This window comes from Ranitomeya imitator, chromosome 5, assembly GCF_032444005.1.
Source record: "Ranitomeya imitator isolate aRanImi1 chromosome 5, aRanImi1.pri, whole genome shotgun sequence".
In the NCBI taxonomy this organism is placed as follows: domain Eukaryota; kingdom Metazoa; phylum Chordata; class Amphibia; order Anura; family Dendrobatidae; genus Ranitomeya; species Ranitomeya imitator.
This window is the reverse complement of record NC_091286.1, coordinates 359,968,630-359,994,252: the sequence shown is the minus strand read 5'-3', so window position 1 is coordinate 359,994,252 and position 25,623 is coordinate 359,968,630. Positions and strand designations below refer to the sequence as shown.

General features: G+C 40.9%; 1 protein-coding gene across 1 annotated transcript in view; it reads left to right on the top strand.

Moving 5' to 3' along the window:
- Window positions 1-25,623, top strand: part of CD109 (CD109 molecule) — a 395,644-nt gene that overhangs the window by 19,148 nt on the left and 350,873 nt on the right. The window contains exons 2-5 of the mRNA XM_069726553.1: window positions 540-700; window positions 12,032-12,060; window positions 13,424-13,654; window positions 24,791-24,916. Of these exons, the coding sequence (XP_069582654.1) occupies window positions 540-700; window positions 12,032-12,060; window positions 13,424-13,654; window positions 24,791-24,916 (547 nt within the window). The remainder of the gene's footprint in view (window positions 1-539; window positions 701-12,031; window positions 12,061-13,423; window positions 13,655-24,790; window positions 24,917-25,623) is intronic.

Below are 25,623 nucleotides of genomic sequence, written 5' to 3'. Positions count from 1 at the left end.
CTTACTAACTATGTTACTATAGTCGAGGGGTTCAAGAGAGGCCTGGATGTCTTCCTGGAGCAGAACAATATTGTATCATACAATTATTAGGTTCTGTAGAAGGACGTAGATCTGGGGATTTATTATGATGGAATATAGGCTGAACTGGATGGACAAATGTCTTTTTTCGGCCTTACTAACTATGTTACTATGTTACTAATATCGGATGACATGGCGTGGTGAGCTTCAAAAATACCCCCCTCTCCCCAAGTTGCTTTCTAAATTGCACAACATGCGAACATCCGGGCAGATTTACTAATGTGAATGTGCATCAAAGAGTGCGTATCTTTCACTTGGGGGTCACACGGTAACATGGCTTCATGGGGGCATGGCTTTACATTTGTAATCAGGACAATCAAGTTTACTTCTGCTTTAACAAGTTTTGGTCGCTAATGCTCAGTTGCTAATACATTTATACTGCATGAATTGATGTTTCATATTTATACTTTTTTATATATTAACATTAATACTCTTTTGTATGGTATCTGTTTTTGTATTAGGCCAACATTTCTGCTGACCACCCCTTTAGATATTCGTCCAGGAAGAAATGTTATTATAGGAATTGATCTACTACCATCAAGTCCGCCTGTAGTAAAGATTGAGGCTGAAATCTTAACGGACAATGTTACACTGCTTCAAGGAGAAGGATTGTTCCAAAAAGGTAATAATAGAGTAAAGGTGCTAAATTAGAATACTGATGTTATGCTAGGTGTTCTGGATTCTCCTATATGACTATTTAAAGCATTACTAGTCTAAGTTCCCTGCACCAAGTCTCATAGATACCAGCCATTGCCGTCATCTGATATCGGCACCGCTCCCTCCATCTTCAGGAAGTTGATACCTGGTGGATCGCTACAATGTTTGCCAAAGTCACAACTCAATGTAGGTCTATGAGAGCCAGAATGAGGCCAGACAGATGCTCTTATATACTTACATTTAGAGCTTGTGACTGTTAACTCTGACTCCTTGTTTGTGAGTAGTTGCGGTAAAAAAATGGTGGATCGGGACAGGAGTGTCGCTGGGAAGAGCTGAAGACAGCGGCTGGTGAGCATAGTGTAATAGTATTAGGGTCAGGGAACATCACATTACTAGCATCACTCTAAGGCCTCGCTCACACTAGTGTGTAACTCAGACAAGTGCTAGCTGATATTATATCTGTTAGCTCTCGAACCAATGTTATACTATAGGGTGGTGCAGATCTGACATTTTTTCTCATGCCAATTTGGCACGAAGCTTCGATGTAGTCCAATTTCCCCGAATCTGGCTCCGGTGGCTGTGGTATCCACTTCTGGACTACATCAGATTAGGTGGATTACGGCGGACCTTCATGGGATTTTTTTTCAATAAATTGGTGAACAAGGGATAGTGTGGTAGAGTTTTTATTCAAATAAAGTATTTTTTTTCCATGTGTGTGTTTTTATTTTTTATTACTGGCTTAGGCTACGTTCAGATTAGCGCTTCCCGACGCTGCGTCGGGAAACGCAGCGGCGACGCACGCGTCATGCGCCCCTATGTTTAACATGGGGGACGCATGCGTTTTTCTTGTTGCGTTTTCCGACACGTGCGTCGTTTTTGACGCTAGCGTCGGACGCAAGAAAATGCAACAAGTTGCATTTTTCTTGCGTCCGATTTCGTCAAAAAACGACGCACGTGTCGCAAAACGCAGCGTTTTTGCGTGCGTTTGCATGCGTTTTTTCGTGCATCGTGCAACGCTAATCTGAACGTAGCCTAACATGGGGGACGCATGCGTTTTTCTTGTTGCGTTTTCCAACACGTGCGTCGTTTTTGACGCTAGCGTCGGACGCAAGAAAATGCAACAAGTTGCATTTTTCTTGCGTCCGATTTTCGTCAAAAAACGACGCACGCGTCACAAAACGCAGCGTTTTTGCGTGCATCGTGCAACGCTAATCTGAACGTAGCCTAACATGGGGGACGCACGCGTTTTTTCGTGTGTCGTGCGTTGCGTCGCCGACGCAGCGGCGCGCAACGCTAATCTGAACGTAGCCTTAGTAATTGGGGAGTCTGATAGACACCTCTTTATTACTAACTCCAGGGCTTAATGGTAGCGGTGATTTGTGAGACATCACAGCACTTATCAACCCCAACTATGATTACAGTAGTTGCCACCACACCAGGGCAATCGGTAAGTGCTAGTCAAAGGCCAGGAAATATGATGTGCCATTTCTGCAGTGGCTGCGAGTTGGTATTTTTAGGCTGGGAAGGGCCTACTGGGAAGGGCCCAATGACCATGTACCTTCCCAACCTGATAATATAAGCCCACAGCTGTCTGCTTTAAGTATATAAATAGGTTAAACAAGGCTAAACAACTTTAGTACCACATGAAAGGCATGAAAGGGTGCTAGTTTATTATATGTAGGGGGCTTGTGACATTACATATTTACAGGACATCTATTCTATCTATTTTATCTCTCTGTTCTGATGGTTCTGGCTGTGAATTTACTGTACTTGGCTGATGATATTTTGGGTTTCTTTTGAGATGCGTACATAAAAATCAGGCGGCATATGCATGGTCCGTGTGCCGTCTGATTTTTTTATTTTTGCATTGAATTGGCGAGTTCCGTCCAATATACGCAGTCAGTAACAGCATGTTGCAATTTTTTTCTCAGTCTTTCTAGAGCTGGGGAAAAGCTTGTTGATGAGCATTGACTCATTTACGAACATTGGTCAGAGTGCAATGCGATGTTTGCTTGCATTGCACTCCTCCGCATTATATACCAGTGTAATCAAGCCCTAAACTGTGATCAGAGTTTGAACCGTATGTCATTAACATAATCAAGCCGATTCTCTTGCATGAGAGAATCAACGCTCATGTAACCTTGGCCTAATTCTGAAATACAAAAAACACTGGATTGGTACTTTAACCCCTTAATGACCAATGATGGGCATAGCACATCATGAGCAGGTGTCAGTTCCTGCATCATGACGTGCTATGTTTGTCATGGATTAAAACTGTCACTGTGTGAAAATACAGGGACAGGTCGGTGTTGACATTGATCACTGACAGTTGAGAAGCACAGCTAAAGATTCAGGTACCCAGTTCCATGGTCCCCGCTCTCTGACCAATGTGATCTGTCAGGCAATCTGACTAACAGATCATAGCATATTATCAACAGAAAGGGCTGAATTATCAGCACTTCCCTACCTGATCACCACTGGGAGCTCGGCGCAACTGACAGCGGTGCAGTAGTAACCAGAGTCAGTGCTCACACTGCCCCTGACTGATTAACGTTCTAGCTGCTGTGATCCATAGTGATCACAGCATTTATAAGGTTCTGAGAGGGAGTGGTCTCCTTCTCTCACCCCCATCTGCACCCCCGGAACAAAATCACGGGGATCCGATGGTTGGCTTGACATCTGGAGGTCAAATAATACCCTCCTGGTATGCCAGCTTTAGTGGCCTGTGAGACCCAGCCATAGGCAGAGTTTAACAAGCAATATGCCTATGTAATCTGACAAGTTTAATGCATTGCAGTGCTGATGCATTGCTATGCATGAGTCCAGTGATCAGAGTAATAAAAGTTAAACTACCATAGAGGGACTAAGTAAAAAAGTTAAATAAGTTAAGAAAAATTGAAACATTTTAAACAAATAAAAAAATAAAGAACAAAAAGTATTACACCAGTAAATACACATATTTATGTAAAAACAAAAATAAACAAAAAAAAACCTACATATATTTGCTATTGCAGAGTCCAGAACAGCCCAATCTAAACAACTGTCAAACCAATTAACTCCTACAGGAAACGATGTAAAAATAAAAATGAGGCAAAAAACTCTACTTTTTCTTCATAGCACTGGAAAAAAGTAGAATAGAACCCAATCAAAATGACGAAAGTAAATAAAAATGGTTGAAAAAAAAGCAGCCAAACAGCTCCATCAGCAGAAAAATAAAAAAGCTATAACTCTCAGAATACAGCGATGCAGAAAGAATATTTTTTCTATTAAATAGTTTTTATTGTGTAGAAGCGGCAAAACATAAAAACCCCACAAACTTGTTATCGTTGTAAATGTACTGACCCAAAGAATAAAGCTGTCTATCACTTTTACCACACCTTGAACAACATAAAAGAAAAAAATAAAACAATACCTGAATTGTTGATGTTTGTTCATTCTGCCTTCCAAAAATTGGAATCGAAAGCGATGAGTAACTTCAACTCTTACTAATAACAGTTGGCTTTAGGTACTTAAGGGTGCACTTACTTTTTACCAATAATGTTGGGAACACTAGTTTCCAAATTATTGGCCAGTCTAAACAGGCTTCCAATCACCAGACAAACGAGCAAAATGTTTGTTCGAATGGTGAAATGTTTTTAAAGTTTGCTTAAAAATATCCATTCTCAGTAGCACATTGTCTTTGTAACCAGAAAGTGCTAGCAAGAACAATGACAGTCTATTTGCACAAAAATATCTATTAACAATTGTTCTATGCACATGGATGTTCAGATGGCATGTACAAACAGGGTATTAAACATCTACTAATTGGCTTGCATGTACAGAATTGGTAGTCATTTATTGGCCACTATCCACATGTATAAATGCACCCTAAGGCCTGCTTCACACGTCTTGGTGAATTCTGTACAGGAAAAAACAGTACTGTGAGATCCATAGTCCATGTCTGTGTGCCATCTGTATATACATATGTGAGATCCCTGTGTCCATCTGTCTTTGAGTCCGTGTTTCACATCTATGTGCAATAAATATGAAGTCTGTGTGTCCGTCTAAAGGTACCTTCACACATAACGATATCGTTAACGATATCGTTGCAACGTCACGCTTTTTTGTGACATAACAACGATCTCACCAACGATCTCCTTATGTGTGACAGCGACCAACGATCAGGCCCCTGCTGGGAGAGCGTTGGTAGTGGGGAATGATCAGGACCTTTTTTTGGTCGCTGATCACCCGCTGGCATCGCTGGATCGGCGTGTGTGACGCTGATCCAGCGATGTGTTCACTTGTAACCAGGGTAAACATCGGGTTACTAAGCCCAGGGCAGCACTTAGTAACCCGATATTTACCCTGGTTACCATTGTAAAAGTAAAAAAAAAAAAACACTACATACTTACATTCCGATGTCTGTCACGTCCCCCGCCGTCAGGTTCCCAGCACTGACTGTGTCAGTGCCGGCCGTAAAGCAGAGCACAGCGGTGACGTCACCGCTGTGCTCTGCTTTACGGCCGGCGGCGCTGACAGTCAGTGCAGGGAAGCTGACGGCAGGAGATGTGACAGACATCGGAATGTAAGTATGTAGTGTATTTATTTTTAACTTTTACAATGGTAACCAGGGTAAATATTGGGTTACTAAGGGCGGCCCTGCACTTAGTAACCCGATGTTTACCCTGGTTACCCGGGGATATGGCATCGTTGAAGACAGTTTTAATGATGCCGAAGTCTTTCCCTGGATCGTTGGTCGCTGAAGAGAGCTGTCTGTGTGACAGCTCACCAGCGACCACACAACGACTTACCAACGATCACGGCCAGGTCGTGTCGCTGGTCGACTCGTGATCATTGGTAAGTCGATTAGTGTAATGGTACCTTAACACGTACTGGTGCCTGGGAAAATCAGTATAGTTCGGGCTGATCCCAGTCGCCAGCTGCTGAACTCAGATCTCATCATTGTTGCATTGTCTCCCAGAGATTAGGAGAAAATGATGGGAGTTGTATTGAGTTGCAACTGTGTCCCTCCTGTGTAAAATAAATAATTGCCGCTTACACCTCTAGAGCATCTCTAGAATCCGCCCTTTTCTCACCATGGAAACAACAAAAACCCTCACTGTTGCCCTGATCTACTCCCTCCTGGACTACTGTAATGCTCTATTAATTGGCCTCCCCCTCACTCTACTTTCCCCTCTCCAGTCCATCCCTAATGCATCAGGCAGGATCGTCCATCTGGCTAATCGGTACTCGGACGCATCTGCTCTTCGCCAGTCATTTCACTGGCTGCCCATTCATTTTAGGATCCAATTCAAATTGCTTGTTCTCATCCACGAAGCTCTCCATAGTGTGGCACCCCCTACATCTCTGCCCTCATTTCTGTTTATCAGCCTACCCGCTCGTTATGCTCTGCAAATGACTTTTGACTAACCTCTGCACTAATAAATACCTCCCACTTTCGGCTCCTAGACTTCTCCCGCTTTGCACCAATCGTCTGGAATGCTCTACCCCAAGAAATAAGGACTATCCACACCTTGCACAGTTTTAGGCGCTCCCTCAAAACACATTTGTTCGGAGTGGCCTATCATGTTCCCTAATCAAAGTAATTTTATGTGTGTGTATGTAGCCCATTCACTATCTGAGAATAACCCTCCAACAAACTCCACTGCACCCAACAGCACCACAAATCCACAAATACTGGCTGGTGTCCAGCTCATGTAGCCTTTATCTTTCCCCCACTCCCTCAAGATGGCTGGACCATCATTGTAAATACACACCTGTACTTTGTGTCTCCCCAACCTCATTGTAGATTGCAAGCTCTCACGAGCAGGGTCATCTTATTTTGCATTAATTATTGTATTGTTAATGTTGTTACATATGACTGTTGTGTATGAAGCTGTTAAACTGTAAAGCGCTGTGGAATATGTTGGCGCTATATAAATAAATGAGCAGAGGAAAAGCCCATGCCTGGGAGCTGAAGTTAATTATCTGGGAAAGGGACAATATCCCAAAAGGTTCCTAGGCTATTAATAATAGCTCACAGATTTTTGCTTAGCCTTTCCTAGTGAATTATTGGTGGACCCCATGAAAAAAATTAAGTAAGGTTCCCCTATAAATTCAAACCAGCAAAGGCTAAACAGAGAGGTGTGGGTTGATATTAATAGCCTTGAAAAGGGGCCAGAGATATTGCCACCCCTTGCAGGCTACCAGCATCAGCCCTCCGCCACCCTCAAAATGGCGTATCAATAAGATGTGCCAAATCTGGCGCTTAGCCTCGCTCTTCCCACTTGCCCTGTAGAACCTGTAAGTGGCATAACAGGGTTGGGATTGAGGTCACCTTTTGCATTGTCAGGTGACATCAAGCCCAGTGGTTAGTAATGGAGAGGCGTCTATAAGGCACCCCCATTACTAATCCCATAGTAAGTATTGAAATAAACACACAACAATAATAAAATCCTTTATTTTAAATAAAAATCAACACCCTGTCTTACATATTTATTTAAAAATAAAAAAACAGTTATACTCAGGTTTACACTTAATCCATTTAAGCCCATGTTCCCTGTAAATCCCCCCTAAAATAATACATATTCCTCACCTGCACAACACGAAGATAATCCATACAGAATTTTCTCATGTTGCTGGCAGTGATCTCTTTGAGGTCACCAGAATTCATTGAGACGTTCACAATGAACTGCCCATGAGAACGCAGCTTCATTGACAGATGGTAACCCGTATAGCATCACTGCTCTTCACCAAAGCTGCACTCGCAGCAGCTTATAGTGTCCTGGTTTTCAGCATGAATAGCGCATCAACGCACTGTTCATTTTGAAAATCAGATGTCGCAGACATGGATTACGGCGTGGGATCGTGTGTCCATGAGAAAAACCTGCAGACATGTTAGTTTTTTTATCAGCATCATGGACAAAATGTGTACCGCACACGTGCACATTGATGACACAAGGATGACATCTGTGTGTCATCAGTAGCCTCACTTTCCATACACTTGTATTGCTTTAGTGATCAATGGCCTCAAATGGGACTGAAAACAAGGCTCTGCAATGCTTGGTCTGAGTATAGCAGCTGTTGAGCTTGTGCATCTGTACTTTATTCATTTTCTATGGCGCTAAAGGAGAGAAACAACAACAGTGCAAGAAATGGAGTGATGCTGTTGTCCACCAGTGGCTCCTACAATAGGATAGGTAGCAACGTTTTGTGGAAATCTCGCTACAAGATATATATTTAATGATCTTGCCACAGATTATTTTTATAACTACTTAGGTGAAAAGATCAACAATTATCACTTACCTCCCGTGTAAATGAACTTTAAGCCTGCAATCACATGTTGCAATTGTAAAAGTGGTGGACTGTACTGTCATGTTTCTATCCATGAAGACACCAACTGCATCATATACTGTATGTAACGTCATGCTTTATATATATATATATATATATATATATATATATATATATACTAGCTGAAGAGTCCGGCGTTGCCTGGGCATAGTAAATATCTGTGGTTAGTTATAGCACGTCACTTCTCTTATTTTCCCATTACGCCTCTCATTTTCCCAATCACATCTTTAATTTTCCCCCTCACATCTCTCATTTTCCCCCTCACATCTCTCATTTTCTCCCTCACACCTCTCATTTTCTCCCTCACTCCTCTCATTCCCGCCTAACACTTGTCATTTCGACCTCACATCTGTCATTTTCCGATCACTACACTATTTTCCCTCACTCCTCTCATTTTGCACTCACACCTTTTCATTTTCACCTCACACCTCTCATTTTCACCTCAGTATATACATGTTTGTCATCTCCCTTATATATAGTATACACCTGTATGTCATCTCCTGTATATAGTATATACATGTATGTCATCTCCCCTGTATATAGTATATACCTGCTGTGTGTCATCTCCCCTGTATATAGTATATACCTGTATGTCATCTCCTCCTATATATAGTATATACCTGTATGTCATCTCCTCCTATATATAGTATATACCTGTATGTCATCTCCTCCTATATATAGTATATACCTGTATGTCATCTCCTTCTATATATAGTATATACCTGTATGTCATCTCCTCCTGTATATAGTATATACCTGTGTGTCATCTCCCCTGTATATAGTATATATCTGTGTGTCATCTCCTCCTGTATATAGTATATACCTGTATGTCATCTTCTATATATAGCATATACCTGTATGTCATCTCCTCCTGTATATAGTATATACCTGTAGGTAATCTGCTCCTGTATATAGTATATACCTGTGTGTCATCTCCTCCTGTATATAGTATATACCTGTATGTCATCTCCTCCTGTATATAGTATGTACCTGTATGTCATCTCCTCCTTTATATAGTATATACCTGTGTGTCATCTCTCCTGTATATAGTATATATCTGTGTGTCATCTCCCCTGTATATAGTATATACCTGTGTGATCTCCTGTATTAGACCTCGTTAACACGTTATTTGCTCAGTATTTTTACCTCAGTATTTGTAAGATAAATTGGCAGCCTGATAAATCCCCAGCCAACAGGAAGCCCTCCCCCTGGCAGTATATATTAGCTCACACATACACATAATAGACAGGTCATGTGACTGACAGCTGCCGTATTTCCTATATGGTACATTTGTTGCTCTTGTAGTTTGTCTGCTTATTAATCAGAATTTTATTTTTGAAGGCTAATACCAGACTTGTGTGTGTTTTAGGGCGAGTTTCGCTTGTCAAGTTGTGTGTGTTGAGTTGTGTGTGGCGACATGCATGTAGCGACTTTTGTGAGATGAGTTTTGTGTGGCAACATGCGTGTAGCAACTTTTTGTGTGTCGAGTTGCATGTGACAGGTTAGTGTAGCAAGTTGTGTGCAGCAAGTTTTGCGCATGGCGAATTTTGCGCGTGGTGAGTTTTATGTCTGGTGCCTTTTGAGTATGTGCAAGTTTTGTGTGAGGCAACTTTTGCATGTGTTGCAAATTTTGTGCATATGGCAATTTTTCCGCATGTGCAAGTTTTGCGTGTGGCGAGTTTTCCATGAGGTGAGTTTTGCACTTGTGGCGAGTTTTGCGTGAGCCTATTTTTTGCATGTGGCGAGTTTTGCGCGTGGTGAGTTTTGAGCGGCGACTTTTGTGTTTCGACTTTCATGTGGCGAGGTTGGCGTATGTGTGGTGAAATGTGTGCTGAGGGTGGTATATGTGTTCAAGCACGTGGTAGTGTGTGGCGCATTTTGTGTGTGTGTTCATATCCCCGTGTGGTGAGTATCCCATGTCGGGGTCCTACCTTAGCAACTGTACGGTATATACTCTTTGGCGCCATCGCTCTCACTCTTTAAGTCCCACTTGTTCACATCTGGCAGCTGTCAATTTGCCTCCAACACTTTTCCTTTCACTTTTCCCCATTATGTAGATAGGGGAAAAATAGTTTGGTGAATTGGAAAGCGCGGAGTTAAAATTTCACCTCACAACATAGCCTATGACGCTCTCGGGGTCCAGACATGTGACTGTGCAAAATTTTGTTTCTGTAGCTGTGACGCCTCCAACACTTTTCCTTTCACTTTTTTCCCCATTATGTAGATAGGGGCAAAATTGTTTGGTGAATTGGAAAGCGCGGGGTTAAAATTTCACCTCACAACGTAGCCTATGACGCTCTCAGGGTCCAGACGTGTGGCTGTGCAAAATTTTGTTTCTGTAGCTGCGACGCCTCCAACACTTTTCCTTTCACTTTTTTCCCCATTATGTAGATAGGAGCAAAATTGTTTGGTGAATTGGAAAGCGCGGGGTTAAAATTTCACCTCACAACGTAGCCTATGACGCTCTCAGGGTCCAGACGTGTGACTGTGCAAAACTTTGTTGCTGTAGCTGCGACGCTTCCAACACTTTTCCTTTCACTTTTTTCCCCATTATGTAGATAGGGGCAAAATTGTTTGGTGAATTGGAACGCGCGGGGTTAAAATTTCACCTCACAACGTAGACTATGACGCTCTCGGGGTCCAGACGTGTGACTGTGCAAAATTTTGTGGCTGTAGCTGCGACGGTGCAGATGCCAATCCCGGACATACACACACACATACACACACACACACACACACACACACACACATTCAGCTTTATATAGTAGATATATATATATATATATATATATATATATATATAGTGTGTTATGTGAAATGTGAATTAGTTACTGCCACTTTAGTGAATATTGTGAATAGACTGTGATATGGTAGTGTACAGCATAAGCTGGAGATATAGATTAGGATCTAGGACATCTGATCAGGACAATAGGCTTAGAACATACTGATATGAGAGATTAACTGCAGCTAGTTAGGACAGAGGATGAATATAACTATAGGTGCAGTATATTTAGTGCACAATGTTTGGGGGAGTTCTGCCAACTACATTCTTTATGGACAGACACAGTTAAAGGTTGGGATTAGCCCAAAGTGCTAGGGACCAGTCCCAGAAAAAAGGGACTGCTTCCTGGTAGTGACTCAGATAGGGAAGTACAGCAACCAAAGTCAAGTTCAAGTGCAGTGGCCTACTAGCGTCAGCAAGTATCTTTCATTCATGGCAGCTGGAGGCCATACTAGAATCCCTTGCGAACATTCCTGCAATGTTTAAAGCTCAGGGCTCAGTATGGGTACTATAGAGAGTGCCTTATGCTCTGGTATACAGGGGACAATGAATGAGGAACCACAAGAAAGGAAGGTAAAGGATCCCGGGTGGGCTGCGAGACTGGATGGGGAATTCCAGTGGCTGAAGGAGCCAGTGAACATGGGGATAGTCCAGGAGGAACAGATAGCGATTCTGAGGGAGTTCTGTGTTAAGGAAACAAGGAACGGAAAATGTGGTGCCCAATACTGTGGTTGAGGTCTGATGAACTTCATCAGTCCGGTAAATTTTTGGTTGTTGAAAGTAACCAGATGTCCCTTGATCTATGTGTGACAGCTTCTGAAGATGGAGGTCTGGTGAACGAGAAGGTTTGCGGCCAAGTGAGAGTGATCCACCCTACACATGATAGCAGATTGGGACTGGGACGTGATTTTGCTGTAAAGTGTCGAGGCATTATGGAACAGCAGATCGGCCATGGCTACTGCCTGCGGTCACTTTATACAATTTTTAAAAATAGTGGCAAAAGCACTGTAATTTCATCGACATCACAACAAAAAGCACATCTCGATTACAACATGAGATAGTAGCCTACATGAAATGTATGCAGGTTCAGGGCCTAGGGCAGTATGACATATAAATATGACCCTTACCATATCTCCAATCGGTGCTCTACTATATTTGTAACATGATTATGTTTTTTTCTAGGTACTGTTGGAAAACTGGTTCTCCCTCACGTGAGTGTTTATTAGCTCATTATTTTTTATTGCATAAGAATTTATGATTCTGTATTTCACATATCTGTAAGTAAAACTGAATCATTGTGTAAAGAAATAAACTTTATGTAATCTTCTAATTTACAGTATTTTGTGGACTCCAGACTGATATATTTTAGCTGCACTAATTATAGAAAATTAACAGTACAGTAGAGAGATTTCTGCTGCTGATGTATTTAGCTCAGAGGATTGTAGGCTGTAAAATATTATTATATTATACTATTATTCTGTAATCTTTTAGCGTTTTCTGCCTTTGGACCTAAATAAGAAAGTAATTGATTCATTCATCCACCCATAAACACAGTTGGTGAGGATTTAAATAAAAAATGGCGACATGTATCCAGTCCTGTACTACCCCTCCTTTAGAAACTTTTCGGTGCATACAATTGTATACTGTGTTAGGCCTCTGTCAGACATCAGTGTGCCTGGTACATGTGACAGTTTTTACACGTACCGGAGACACTTACACACATAGACCCATTCAAGTGAATGGGTCTGTGAACATGTCTGTGTGTCTCCACGGACATATGGTCCGTGGGCAAAATATGCTGACATATCTGATTTTTAACAGCAGCATCGGGCTGCAAAACATCCAGCCTACGTGCAAACAGATTACCTACATGTGTCATCAGTGTGACACGTGCCGGCACCTGTGAAGCAGCGGTATAGTTAGCGCTGTTCCCCGGCGTTGGGTGCTGAATGTTCCCCAGTGCGAGCAGGGGAGAATGTTGAGAGTTATATTCAACTGATAACAGTGAGAGTAGGTGGGGTTTTCTTTCTTCACTTGTATCTATGAATTGCCTCGTATGAAATTAAATAATTGTTCAATAAAATTATTTTTTTAACCAGGTAGCATGGACACAGATGCCATGTGGGGGCATCATAACATAGAACCAGACCCAATCAGAGGACAATAAAACATTCACACTTCTTATCTATGCACTGTTCCAATATTTATGGACATAACTGTTTATCACTCACATAATCGTAGTTCTGCTTCACGTCACCTGTCTTATCTATGGCATTATTTCTGGGCTGTGTTGTGCATAAATATGTGATTCTTCAGAATTTCTATTAGTCTATGCCTGATGAAGAGACTTGAGTAGACTCTAAATCTTGCAATTTGTTACCATCTTTTCAGTTAGCCATTGAAAGGTATCAACCACTGAGGACTCTCAATTCTAAATATTTTTCTATCCACTGGCTAACACGGTACCAAGATATATATCTTCCCTGTATCTTTTGAATCACAATACTTTACAAATTGTACATAGAAAAAAATGAATCGAAGTTAAAACATGACTGTAACTTTATGTCTTTTCAGCTTCCCCCAAATAGCTTTTATGGGAACTATGAACTTCGGGTGAAAGGCTTTTCTGAGAATAAGCTGATATTTGCCAATACAACATCACTTCAGTTTAAATCCAAGAGTTTTTCTGTTTACATCGAGACCAACAGCATATTTTACAAGCCTGGCCAAGAAGTGAAGATTAGGATATTGATCTTTTCAGCAGATTTGAAACCTTACACTTCTACAATTGATATACTAATTATGGTAAGTAGCATTTTGTACAATGCATTAGACATAATAAGACTCATTTATAGATTTATAGCTCCTCTTAAAACAAAATAAAAACAGCTGACCATTAAAAAAATAAAAAAGATGAATTATTTAAAGGGGTTGTCCTAACTTAGGCTATAAGTCTGCAGTCACTCTGTGAATCCTCCCAACATGCAGTGCGCACGATGTGAGGATCAACAAGTCTGCAGTCACATAAAGTGATTGTGAACTTTGTTGCTTAAGACCAAACAACTCCTTTAATATATTATCCTAGTTTGAAACTTTTAACTCAAGGTAAAAATCTTGGGCAGCTTTAACCCCTTAACTCCAGTAGCTTTTTTCAGTTTCACGTTTTTATTTTTCGTTACCCTTCTTCCCAGAGCCATAACTTTTTTTTCCATCAATATGGCCACGTGACGGCTTGTTTTTTGCGGGAAGAGTTGTACTCTTGAATGACACCATTGGTTTTACCATGTTGTGTACTAATACAGAGAAAAAAAAACACAAAATTGAGCTTAACTTAAGTTGGTATACATGCAGAGGTTAAACGCATGTTCACAATGGCCACAAAACATTAAAACCTACAAGAGAAAAAAGTAAATGAAAACCCTGATATAACTAAGTAAAAAAGCAAAAGTGCATTTAAATAACAGAGATTTTAGTAATACTGTTTTTTGATTTAAAAAATAGCACAAAAGCCATCCCACCTCGTCACGGTAACTCTGATCGGGACAGTCCTAAACTATCTAATATTAAAACCTTACCATGTGTCAATGTTGACCTCAGTGCGAATAAGGGCAGACGAAAGGACTGGGCCCAACCAGTGAAACACTAGACTGGGGAAGCCTTATATAGTCTCTAGCTCAGAAACAGGGAGGCCACACCCCGGGTTGCACAGAATGCAACAATTTCTAAGCTAGAGACTATATAAGGCTTCCCCAGTCTAGAGTTTCACTGGTTGGGCCCAGTCCTTTCATCTGCCCTTGTTCACATTGAGGTCAACATTGACACATGGTAAGGTATTAATATTAGACAGTGTAGGACTGTCCTGATCAGAGCTACCGTGACGAGGTGGGATGGCTTTTGTGCTATTTTTTTATAAAAAAAACAGTATTACTAAAAACTCTGTTATTTAAATGCACTTTTGCTTTTTTACTTAGTTACATCAGGGTTTTCATTTACTTTTTTCTCTTGTAGGTTTTAATGTTTTGTGGCCATTGTGAACATGCGTTTAACCTCTGCATGTATACCAACTTAAGTTAAGCTCAATATTGTGTTTTTTTTTGTTTTTCTCTGTATTGTTGCATTCTGTGCAACCCGGGGTGTGGCCTCCCTGTTTCTGAGCTAGAGACTATATAAGGCTTCCCCAGTCTAGCGTTTCACTGGTTGGGCCCAGTCCTTTCGTCTGCCCTTATTCACACTGAGGTCAGCATTGACACATGGTAAGGTTTTAATATTAGATAGTGTAGGACTGTCCCGATCAGAGTTACCGTGACGAGGTGGGATGGCTTTTGTGCTATTTTTTTAATCAAAAAACAGTATTACTAAAAACTCTGTTATTTAAATGCACTTTTGCTTTTTTACTTAGTTACATCAGGGTTTTCATTTACCTTTTTCTCTTGTAGGTTTTCATGTTGTGTACTAGAAAAGTGGAAAAATATTCCAGGTGTGAAATTGCAAAAAAGTGCAATCCCTCACTTGTTTTTTGTTTGGCTTTTTTACTAGGTTCACTAAATGCTAAAACTGACCTGCCACTATGATTCTCCAGGTCATTATGAGTTCAGATACACCAAACATGTCTAGGTTCTTTTTTTTATCTAAGTGGTGAAAAAATTCCAAACTTTGTTTAAAAAAAAAATAAAAATTATGCAGTACGATACCCATAGCGTCTCCATTTATCATGATCTCGAGTTGGGAGAGAGCCAATTTTTTGCACGCAGAGCTGATGTTTTTAATCATGCCATTGTGGTGCAGATGCAATCTTTTGATCTCCAGTTATTGCATTTTAATGCAATGTCGCGGCGACCATAAAATTTAATTTTGGCGTTTTGACTTTTTTTCTCGCTATGCTGTTTAGCGATCAGGTTAATCCTTTTTTGATTGATAGATTGGGCAATTCTGAAAGTGGCGATACCAAATATGTGTATGTTTGATTTTATTTTTATTGCTTTATTTTGAATGGGGAGAAAAGGGGGGTGATTTAAACTTTTATATATATATATTTTTTTTAAATATTTTTTAAAACATTTTTTTTTACTTTTGGAATACTTCAATAGTCTCCATAGAGGCTAGAAGCTGCCACAACTCGATTAGCTCTGCTACATAGAGGCGATGGTCAGATCGCCTCTATATATTCCAGATTTACTGACTTGTTATGAGCGCCGACCACTGGGTGGTGTTCACAGCAAGCCGCCACTGACAATGATACAAGGAGACCAGGAGACCTCAGGTTGTCATGCCAACACACTCGTGACCAGCGATCACTTGACATGTGTCACCGGTGTGCGTATTTCTGGCCCAATGGCCGTAAGCGCTATTTAAACGGTTAATAGCCGTGGGCGGATCGTGATTCCACCCACGGCTATTGCGGGCACATGTCAGCTGTTCAAAAGAGCTGACTTGTCCCCAGAAAATGGGGGCTCACTGCCAGAGCCCACATCAAAGGGAGGGACCCCGACATCAGCGTTATATTAAACTCCTAATGTCGGTAAGGGGTTAATAAACTGTCCTAATCAAAGTGAACTTTAACTCTGAATTTTGATTTTCAGTGACATGTATGTTTGTTACTTCCAGATTGTTGGCTATGAAAATTAATAAAGTTAAAGGGGTCATCCAGTTTTCGTCACTTACGCATCAGGTTATGAGTGTGGCTAGTGATGTTATTATTATTATTATACATTTTTTATAGCGCCATTTATTGCATGGCGCTTTACATGTGAAAAGTGGGCAAATATAGACAAATACAATAAACATGTGCAATAACAATGCACTAACAGTTACAGAAGGAGAGAGAGGACCCTGCCCGTGAGGGCTCACAGTCTACACTAGGAGAGCGTAAAGCTGGTTGTGCGGCGGTTCAGTAGGTTGAGGATCACTGAAGGCTGTAAGCTTGTCAGAAGAGGTGAGTCTTCAAGTTATTTTTGAAGGTTTCAGTGGTGGGCGTGAGTCTGATGTGTTAGGGTAGAGGGTTCCAGAGTATAGGGGAAGCACGGGAGAAGTCTTGGATGAGGTTGTGGGAAGAAGAGATAAGAGGGGAGTAAAGAAGGAGATCTTGTGAGGATCGAAGGTTGCGTGTAGGTAAGTCCCGGGAGACCATGTCACAGATGTATGGAGGAGACAGGTTGTGGAATTGCTTTGTATGTCATAGTAAGGGTTTTGAACTGGAGTCTCTGGATGATAGGAAGCCAGTGAAGGGTTTGGCTTAGGGGAGAGGTAGGGGAATAGGGGGGAGACAGGTAGATTAGTCTGGCAGCTGAGTGTAGGATGGATTGGAGTGGTGCCAGAGTGCTAGAGGGGAGGCCAGAGAGTAGGATGTTGCAGTAGTCAAGGCGGGAGATGATAAGGGCGTGCACTAGTGTTTTTGTGGTTTCATGGTAAAGTAATGCGCGGATCCGGGAAATATTTTTGAGTTTGAGATGGCAGGAGGAGGCAAGGGCTTGGATATGTAGCTTGAAAGAGAGGGCAGAGTCAAGGATCACCCCAAGGCACTGGGCATGTGGGACTGGGGAAAGTGAGCAGCCATTGACATTGATGGACAGGTCTGGTGGAGGGGTAGAGTGAGATGGGGAAAGATGATGAATTCTGTTTTGTCCATGTTCGGTTTTACAAAGCAAGCAGAAAAGAAGGCTGAGATAGCAGACAGACAGTGTGGGATTTGGGTGAGTAAGGAGGTGAGGTCAGGTATGGATAGGTAGATCTGCGTGTTATCGGCGTAGAGATGATGTTGCAAACCGTGGGATTCTATGAGCTGCTCATTGCTGGTGACGTATCCCCAAATCCTGGCCCTCCTCAACACATCCCCACACTAATTTCTAACACCCTGCCATGATCCTCTACAGCTGCACTTTCTTATGGCAGATTCCATCTCTCTCACACCCCTTGCCCCAGCAACAAACGTGGTGGAGTTGGCTTGCTCCTGACTGATACCTGCTCCTTTGCCCCAATTCCGCTACCACCCTCTGCTACTCTTCCCTCGCTTGAGGTGCACTCCGTCTGCATCTACTCCCCCTCCAACCTCCAGCTGGCTGTCATCTACTACCTGGCAGAGCTAGCCATCTCGACCTTTCTCGACCACTTCACCACCTGTCTACTTCATTTCCTTTCTGCTGACATCCCCATTATCATCATGGGAGACTTCAATATCCCCATTGACACTTCCACCTCAGTTGCCTCTAAACTTTTATCACTAACTGCCTCCTTTGGCCTCATTCAGTGGTCCTCTGCAGCCACTCACAAAGATGTCCACATGCTGGACCTTATCTTCACCTGCCTCTGTTCCCTTACTAATCTCATTAACTCACCCCTCCCACTGACCACAACCTACTGACATTTTCTTCCCTCTCCACTCCTAGTGTGCAACCCCTACTCCACAAACTCACCCACTCTTGTAGAAATCTCAAACACCTCAATTTACACTCACTCTCTGAGTCCCTTTTCCCTCTTACAGAAATAGCTTCCTTACATGACACAGATGCTGCTGCCACCATATACAACACCACAATAACAGCAGCACTTGATTCAGCCTCCCTCCTCACGCACAGCAAAACTCATAAAATCAATAGGCAGCCCTGGCTGACCAGCCTTACCAAAGAACTGAGACGGGCTTCTAGGGCTGCTGAGCAGAGATGGAAGAGATCCTGTTCTGCCGAGCACTATATCGCATCAAAGCAGTTCCTCTCCAGCTTCAAGTCCACACTCACTGCCGCAAAACAAACTTACTTGTCATCTCTCATATCCTCCCTGTCTCACAACCCTAAACAGCTTTTCAACAATTTCAATTCTCTACTCCGTCCCCCAGCACCACCTCCCTCTTCTCTCATTTCTGCTGAAGATTTTGCCTTTTTCTTTAACAGAAGATCGATACAATCAGAGAAAACTTTGCCCCTCATCCCCCAATGCCCCCTTTAGCTGCTCAACCCTGTTCCTCCAAAACTAACTTGTTATGTTAACTAACTTGTTATGTCTACAAATGTTTTCCGTCTGGAATTCATGACCGGCAGGATGTCAATCACCTGTCACTGGGCACTGCTCATCTTCCAATGCAGAATAACCTCTTTAAGAATTCCATACCATGCAAAAATGTTAGTGAGTTTTAATTAGGCTTTTTGTTCCTCATTATTTGTTGTTGCTTTCGATTATCCCTTTACACAGTTTAGTAGGCACAATGGTAGCCCCAACCTACTGTATTTTAAATATACTTAAGTCAGTGATTGTTCACTGTGACTTTGGGGCCCATTGTTTATCAATATCTAATATTACATTACTCTCATTCACAAATCTACTTATGTTTCTATTGTAGGGTTTCACTCTCTGGTAGGCGTTCGGCAGGTCTTAGGCAGCATTCACACACAATGCAGTTTTTGAATCAAAGGTTGCTCTCAATGGTAAAAGCAAAATAATAATCTTGTAGTTATGATACCTTTTTAATGCCTATCGAAAGCAAAATAAATTATGTTAAAAAGAAAGCTTTGGAGGCCTCTTAGATTTGTTCATTAGGCATGGTATACCAAAGTATCTTGTTATATCATGCCTGATGAAGAGACCTAAGAAATCTTGAATCTTGCTTTGTAACATCATTTATTCTACTTTTGTTAGCCATTAAAATGTACTAAAACTACAAGATTATTATTATTGTTATTTTTTTTTCGGCTATGCTGATTTTGGGAAGGCAGATAAGTTTCTATCACTTTGATGCCTGCCAGGTTGGCTCCTGACCGGGTCAACAAGCAAAGGGTTCTGAGTGGGTTCCTACCGATCCAAAATTTTAGTAGGTTGCTAGAATATATGGGAAAGGCTATTTTTTTCCCTGGTCGGTTTACTTTTAGTTGATCTCTTGCACTTTTTCCATTACACTAAGGATAAGGAATTTGTTTTCCCCTGTGGGCACGAAGACAAGTACTTGATCCCCAGGCTTAAATTGTCTCACTTGAGTCGACCAGTTATAGCCCCTGGAGTTTTTGTCTTGGGCTTTGAGAAGGAGCTTTTTTAGCTGTCCCTTCCCTTTGTTCCCATGACACAACAAAATCAAAATCATTATGCCTGACCCCTCGAGGAAACCAACTATTGACTCCCGTCTCTTGCGGATCCCCATTTACATTTTCCAAAGTACCCTTTTCTGTTAAGTCTCTGAGATAGGAAATCCCAAAGTTGCCCTGGAACTCAACCTGATCAACCAGATCAGGGATAATGGCTTCAGGAGTTGTTTCCTCATACTCCTTTTTAGCCAGTACAGTGAAGTGAAATTAACCGTTTACATCATGTGCCTTTGTTATCATAGCAAATTCCTGCTGATTTACTGGACTATCGAGTGCTACAGTTTAAGTCGCAGAATGAAGGAAAATCTTGCCTGATAATAAAAGCATGCAAAAAGTCCTTGACCATTCGCACTTGGTGGGATAATTCTTGGCATTTCCATGGATACACCTTACCGCCAGTCCCTTCCCAGAGACGGAAGTGTGGCCCTTTCAAAAATCATCTGCATTATGATGATCTGCTTGGGCAATCTGGCATTACAAAGATTTTGGTAGTGAGTGGTTAAATTGGTCCACTACCACTCTATCCACAATCTGTGCTGGAGAGCAGGTTTTGGGCTGCAGCCATTTTTGCACCAGGTGTAACAGGTCGCATATCTTGGGCCAGGTAGGATTCTCCCTTTGGTAGCATCAAAGATGCACTATTGGACTGCCAGGGTGATGCCAAAATATATCATAAGCTCTGCTTTGGCATCCTTCAGGGCAAGGTTGCGGTATGCTTAATGCGGTTCCCCAGTAAGGTATTGAGCTAGAACCTCTGCCCATTGCTCTGGGGGCAGTTTTTCACTCTCTGCTACCATCTCCAATACAGTCAGGAAAGCCTCAATGTCATCCTTTAGAATCATATTCTGCAGGGCCTCCCACACTTTGCCTTACCAGGGTACCTTCAGTCTGGCTGGCGGGTGATGCCATCTCTCTCTCTGGCCCAGACAGTTTCTGCTGCTGATGACTTTGCTGCTGCTGTTTTTGCTGCTGCCACAACTCCTGCTGCTGCTGTTGAAGCTGATGGATCAGGAGTTTGTTGGTTTTCTGTTGGGTCTGCTGCTGTATTTGTTGCTGCTGCACCTGGACTAATTGGTTAACAAGCTCCTCTATGCTTTCAGACTATGCTCACAATGCTGTAGCTGCCTTTACTCAGGACATTCAATCTTTACACTGCAATCACTTGTGCCGTCTGGCACTTCACACCTTCTCTTCATCCAGCAATTGTAGGGTTTCTCTTTCTTTGGTAGGTGTCAGGCATTAGGCCTTAGGTAACATTCCCCAGGCAATGCAGTTTTTGGTCCAAACACATGGAGTTTTGATTGCTTTCCAGAGGTTGCACAGCACAAAAACACACTCATAAATATAAATTCTTAACTTTTTCTAGGTGATAATTAAGTAGAGCAGAACCCATCTACTCATCCATGTCTGAGCTAATCCCACCTCGGTCAAACAAAACAGCTATTGTCCATAGCAACTACTGATACCTGCGGTTCTCTGCGAAAGGTCTGTGCAGACTCTTCTCAGAGAAATATTCTGTCTTGTCTCTCTCTTTAGCTCCAACACACATCCACTCTGGTCAGCTTCGCTAAACTGACTGACTCAAGAGAGAAGCTGGCCTGGTTATATAATAACCTAGCCAAGTATAATATATAATAATATATATCAACCCAAGCAGGACTAGTAAGGTGATCTAATAACCTGTAGCGCAAGGATTTAACTGTATCTTACCTGGCTCTGCTATACTATATAATAATAATGATAATAATAATAATAATAAAACAGGTTTGTTTGTTAGTTAACTTAATTATTACATGCTTCCTTTATCTATTCATTGAGAATCAAGTGTACTTATCCAACTACTCATATTTTAAGTGGGGGATCATTCCTCTATTCTGAAGGTGCACGTTGAAGCTATCAAATCATAAAAATCAAGGGATTTCCTGGCACCCACAGCTTCAATGCAATGTCTTATTTTATTTCCTTATGTGATATTATGCTGAAATAAAAAAGAAGTTGCATTAAAGCTGTAAATGCTAGGAATTCTTTGATTTTAATGTTTAAATGCCAAGAAATGGAAATGCAGAAGCCATTTTATGGTGACTTCGAATAGTCAGAAGATGTCAGAGCTCACAGTTCAACAATGCTGGAGTCATTAATATTGTACACCTGCAGCACTGATGAAAATGAGAGTAGTCTGTGAATAGATAGCACAGAGAAAGGCAGAGAGTGAGATCAGCAACAATGCCAGACTCTATGATTTATCAGTGATTGGTGTAGCTGCCATCTGTTCTGCTGCATGTGAATAACAATTACACATTTTTTTCTTCATGTTTAATGCGCTGGAAACAGCAAACCAACACAATATTTTTTGGTGAAAACAAAAATACCTTGAAATCATTGTCATAGACAAGTGACTGTACTGAGTTTTTCCATTTTGAATGCAATTTGTGAAGGGGAAAAATTGCTTTTTCAAAAATGCAAAACAAAATTTCCCAAAGTCTAGGCATTTACCTTTGATTATCTAGTTCACAATGTCTGCATATGACAAGCTTTTTTTATACATTTGTTTCACTAGTCAAATTTTACATCCATACATACCACACCAAACCTGCACCCTGTGCTGCTTTTTGTCGCACCGTCGCACGTACTTTCCTAGTATTTTTTATCACAACATTTTTGGGAAGTGGGTTGAATTTTCTTAAAAAATAGTAAAACGTGTTAAAAAAATCTAGGGATTTAACTTAATGTCTGCTTTTGTACCTCAGTTCTACTAGTCCAATCTGACAAGAGTAAACTACTACAACATTTTGCTTTTTGTACATGTACCTAACTATTTATCTTTTCTGCTTGCATCCTTTTTGACAAAGGTTAAGAAATTAAGTTTGAAGAAATTGTTAAAAGTTTGTTATAGTGCTGTACAAAATGTATGCTAAAAGAAAAAGTGGAAACGAGTGTAAAAGAAAAATTGGCAGTGTAGTGTAAAAGAAAATCAATCACATACCACATTGATTAATGTAGGAGTTACTAGCAGCAGCAGGAACACCAACATCACCATTGGCGCCTGCCAGACAATTGTACTACCAAATGCTTGTATCATGGGGGGGGGGGGGGGGGCGGGGCAGTAGGTGATAGCTAGCCGGTAGAGCTGGCTGGCAAAGAGTACTCAGGGATCTGTATCAAAGATCCGTGAATAAAAAATAATAAATTCAAGTGGTAAACAATGTATATTTTTTTAGCTCAACTCATTTTATAACCATAATACAAAAAAGTGCAAAGTGCTAAATAAATATGAAAACCAACTGAATTGTATAATCAAGTGAAAAAGTGCTTAAAGCGAATAAATACACCAAAATATATCAGTGCCAAAAACCACAATGGTCATTACAATATGCGAAATCAAGCTAAGTGCAATACCAACCAGTAATAGGATGCCACCTGCCCCCCCGCACACACCACTTCAACGCACGTTTCGCTTGCCGCTTCGTCAGGGACATGAGTTGGGCTAAAAAATATACATTGTTTACCACTTGAATTTATTATTTTTTATTCATATATATCACATATATTTATTTAGTTATATGAATTGCCATATATATTATTTCTGCCAATCAGTTTTAGTATGCCCTGCCCTGTACATACGCAGTTTTCAATGAATTTTTGATCCCCACAATTCACATATATTGAGTATATTTTAGATATATATATATATTTTAATTTTTATATTTTAATAATTTATATTATCAACATTAATAAAGGTTTCAACTATATGAATTTTTGTGGTGATATAATTGTCATTTTATCAAAATAAAAATTATATTTTATTTAAAAGTTTGTATGATTAATATTTTTTGAAGGTTATATCTGGAGAGGATGGTGCCTGGAATATAACTCTGCCCCGAGAGCTTATTTTACATGAAGGAGGCGTTCCCAGTGTGAGACAAGTAACCAACACAGAATAGGAGAAATTAAATCTGTATTCTTGCAAACACACTTTTTGCTGCTCTCTCAGCTCTGCTCTATTGTAACTTACAGCCCTGTCTACCTGTGAGATGGAAAAACTTGGCACACACGTCGTGAGATGCAGTGAGAATTTAATAAAGTAGAGTACATACAGTAGACGTTTCGGTCAAATTTAAACCTTCATCAATGTACCTCACTAAAGAGCTTATGGGTTTGGACTAGCAGTGGATACTGCGTCCATCACTCCTACCGGCTGGTGCCGGACACGACCCTTTCAAAGACTGATGCCTTACCACAAGTGGGGTTGTTAACCCTATGTGACCCACAAACCCATAAGCTCTTTAGTGAGGTACATTGATGAAGGTCTAAATTTGACCGAAACGTCTACTGTATGTACTCTACTTTATTAAATTCTCACTGCATCTCACGACGTGTGTGCCAAGTTTATCCTTAGTATTGTATGGCTTGGGCACCTACTCTACTTGAGCACCACTAACATAGTAGTGCCTATGGTCTTGTTTTCTACCTGTGAGATGGAATCTGAGAGGAACCTGCAGATGTGCCACAGCTCTGCAGTGAGATCAGGAGAGCAGAGAGCGGTCATTAAACATCACACTGGTAACTCCCCCTTTTTGTAAAATAAGCTCTGGAGGCAGAATTATATTCCAGGCACCTCCTCCCCATAGCTTAAAACAGCTCATTTACATAAAGTGATAACAGATTTTTTTTTTATCAACAAGACATCTGATATGAGGCCTTTTTCAACAGTTTATAATCTATATGCCCTTATTAATAGTTTAGATAGGTCAAATATGCTGACTATTCCAAGTAATAGTGCTGAATGTAATTCAGAGGCATGTTGTGACCTAGCCAAGCGTATAGTAGCCACTCATTGTCCGTAATATTCATCTCTATAATATATATTTTTTCAAAGGATCCACGTGGAAATCTAATTGAGCAATGGCTTGAAGAAAATGCTGAGTTAGGAGTTGTGTCAAATATTTTCCAACTAAGTGATAATCCACCACTTGGAGATTGGTCCATAAAAGTAAAATTGCATGTGAGTATACTATTTGACCAGTCAAATGTTCCAGTGTTAAGAATTTTGTGACCATGATAAAAATGTTTGCCAAATGTAAGGTATTAGATATTTATTGTACTGTTTTTGTTCCCACTCATATTATTTCATTTGCTGCATTGGTTTAGGGGAAATCCAGTCAACACTTCAGTACCTTCTGGTATGCCATATGTCCAAGTGTAAAAATCCAATTCACAAGATCTGTGTTTGTAAACAAATACTAATTTCTAGAATGAAGGGGGTCTGTGATAAATTTTGGCTATGCACAGAGATTTTTGTTACTGATTTCTGACACAGCATTATAAAGAATGTTCCATTGAAATCAATTGTAGTTTTCTATCAGTTTTATCTGTGACCAGAACATTTATGTTTATCAGATGATTAGGCTCTTAATTCCTGAGGCAAAAAGTAATGTCATTTGCTTGAAAGACGCAGATACGAAGACAATATTTGAAATAAATGGGGTTATCATGTAAGGGATGGTTGACTGTTGCTGTGCCCCTTTAAATATAATGATGGGATTTATTGACAATTAATGATAGAGTGGTTCTCCCATTGAATTGCCGAAGTAACACAGGCATACACAGTAGACAGCTTGATTAACCCCTTCACGACCTTAAATGCATCCATACATCTAGGTTGGTAAGTACTTGTCGACCTTGGACGTATGGATTTTGTGCACACTGGCA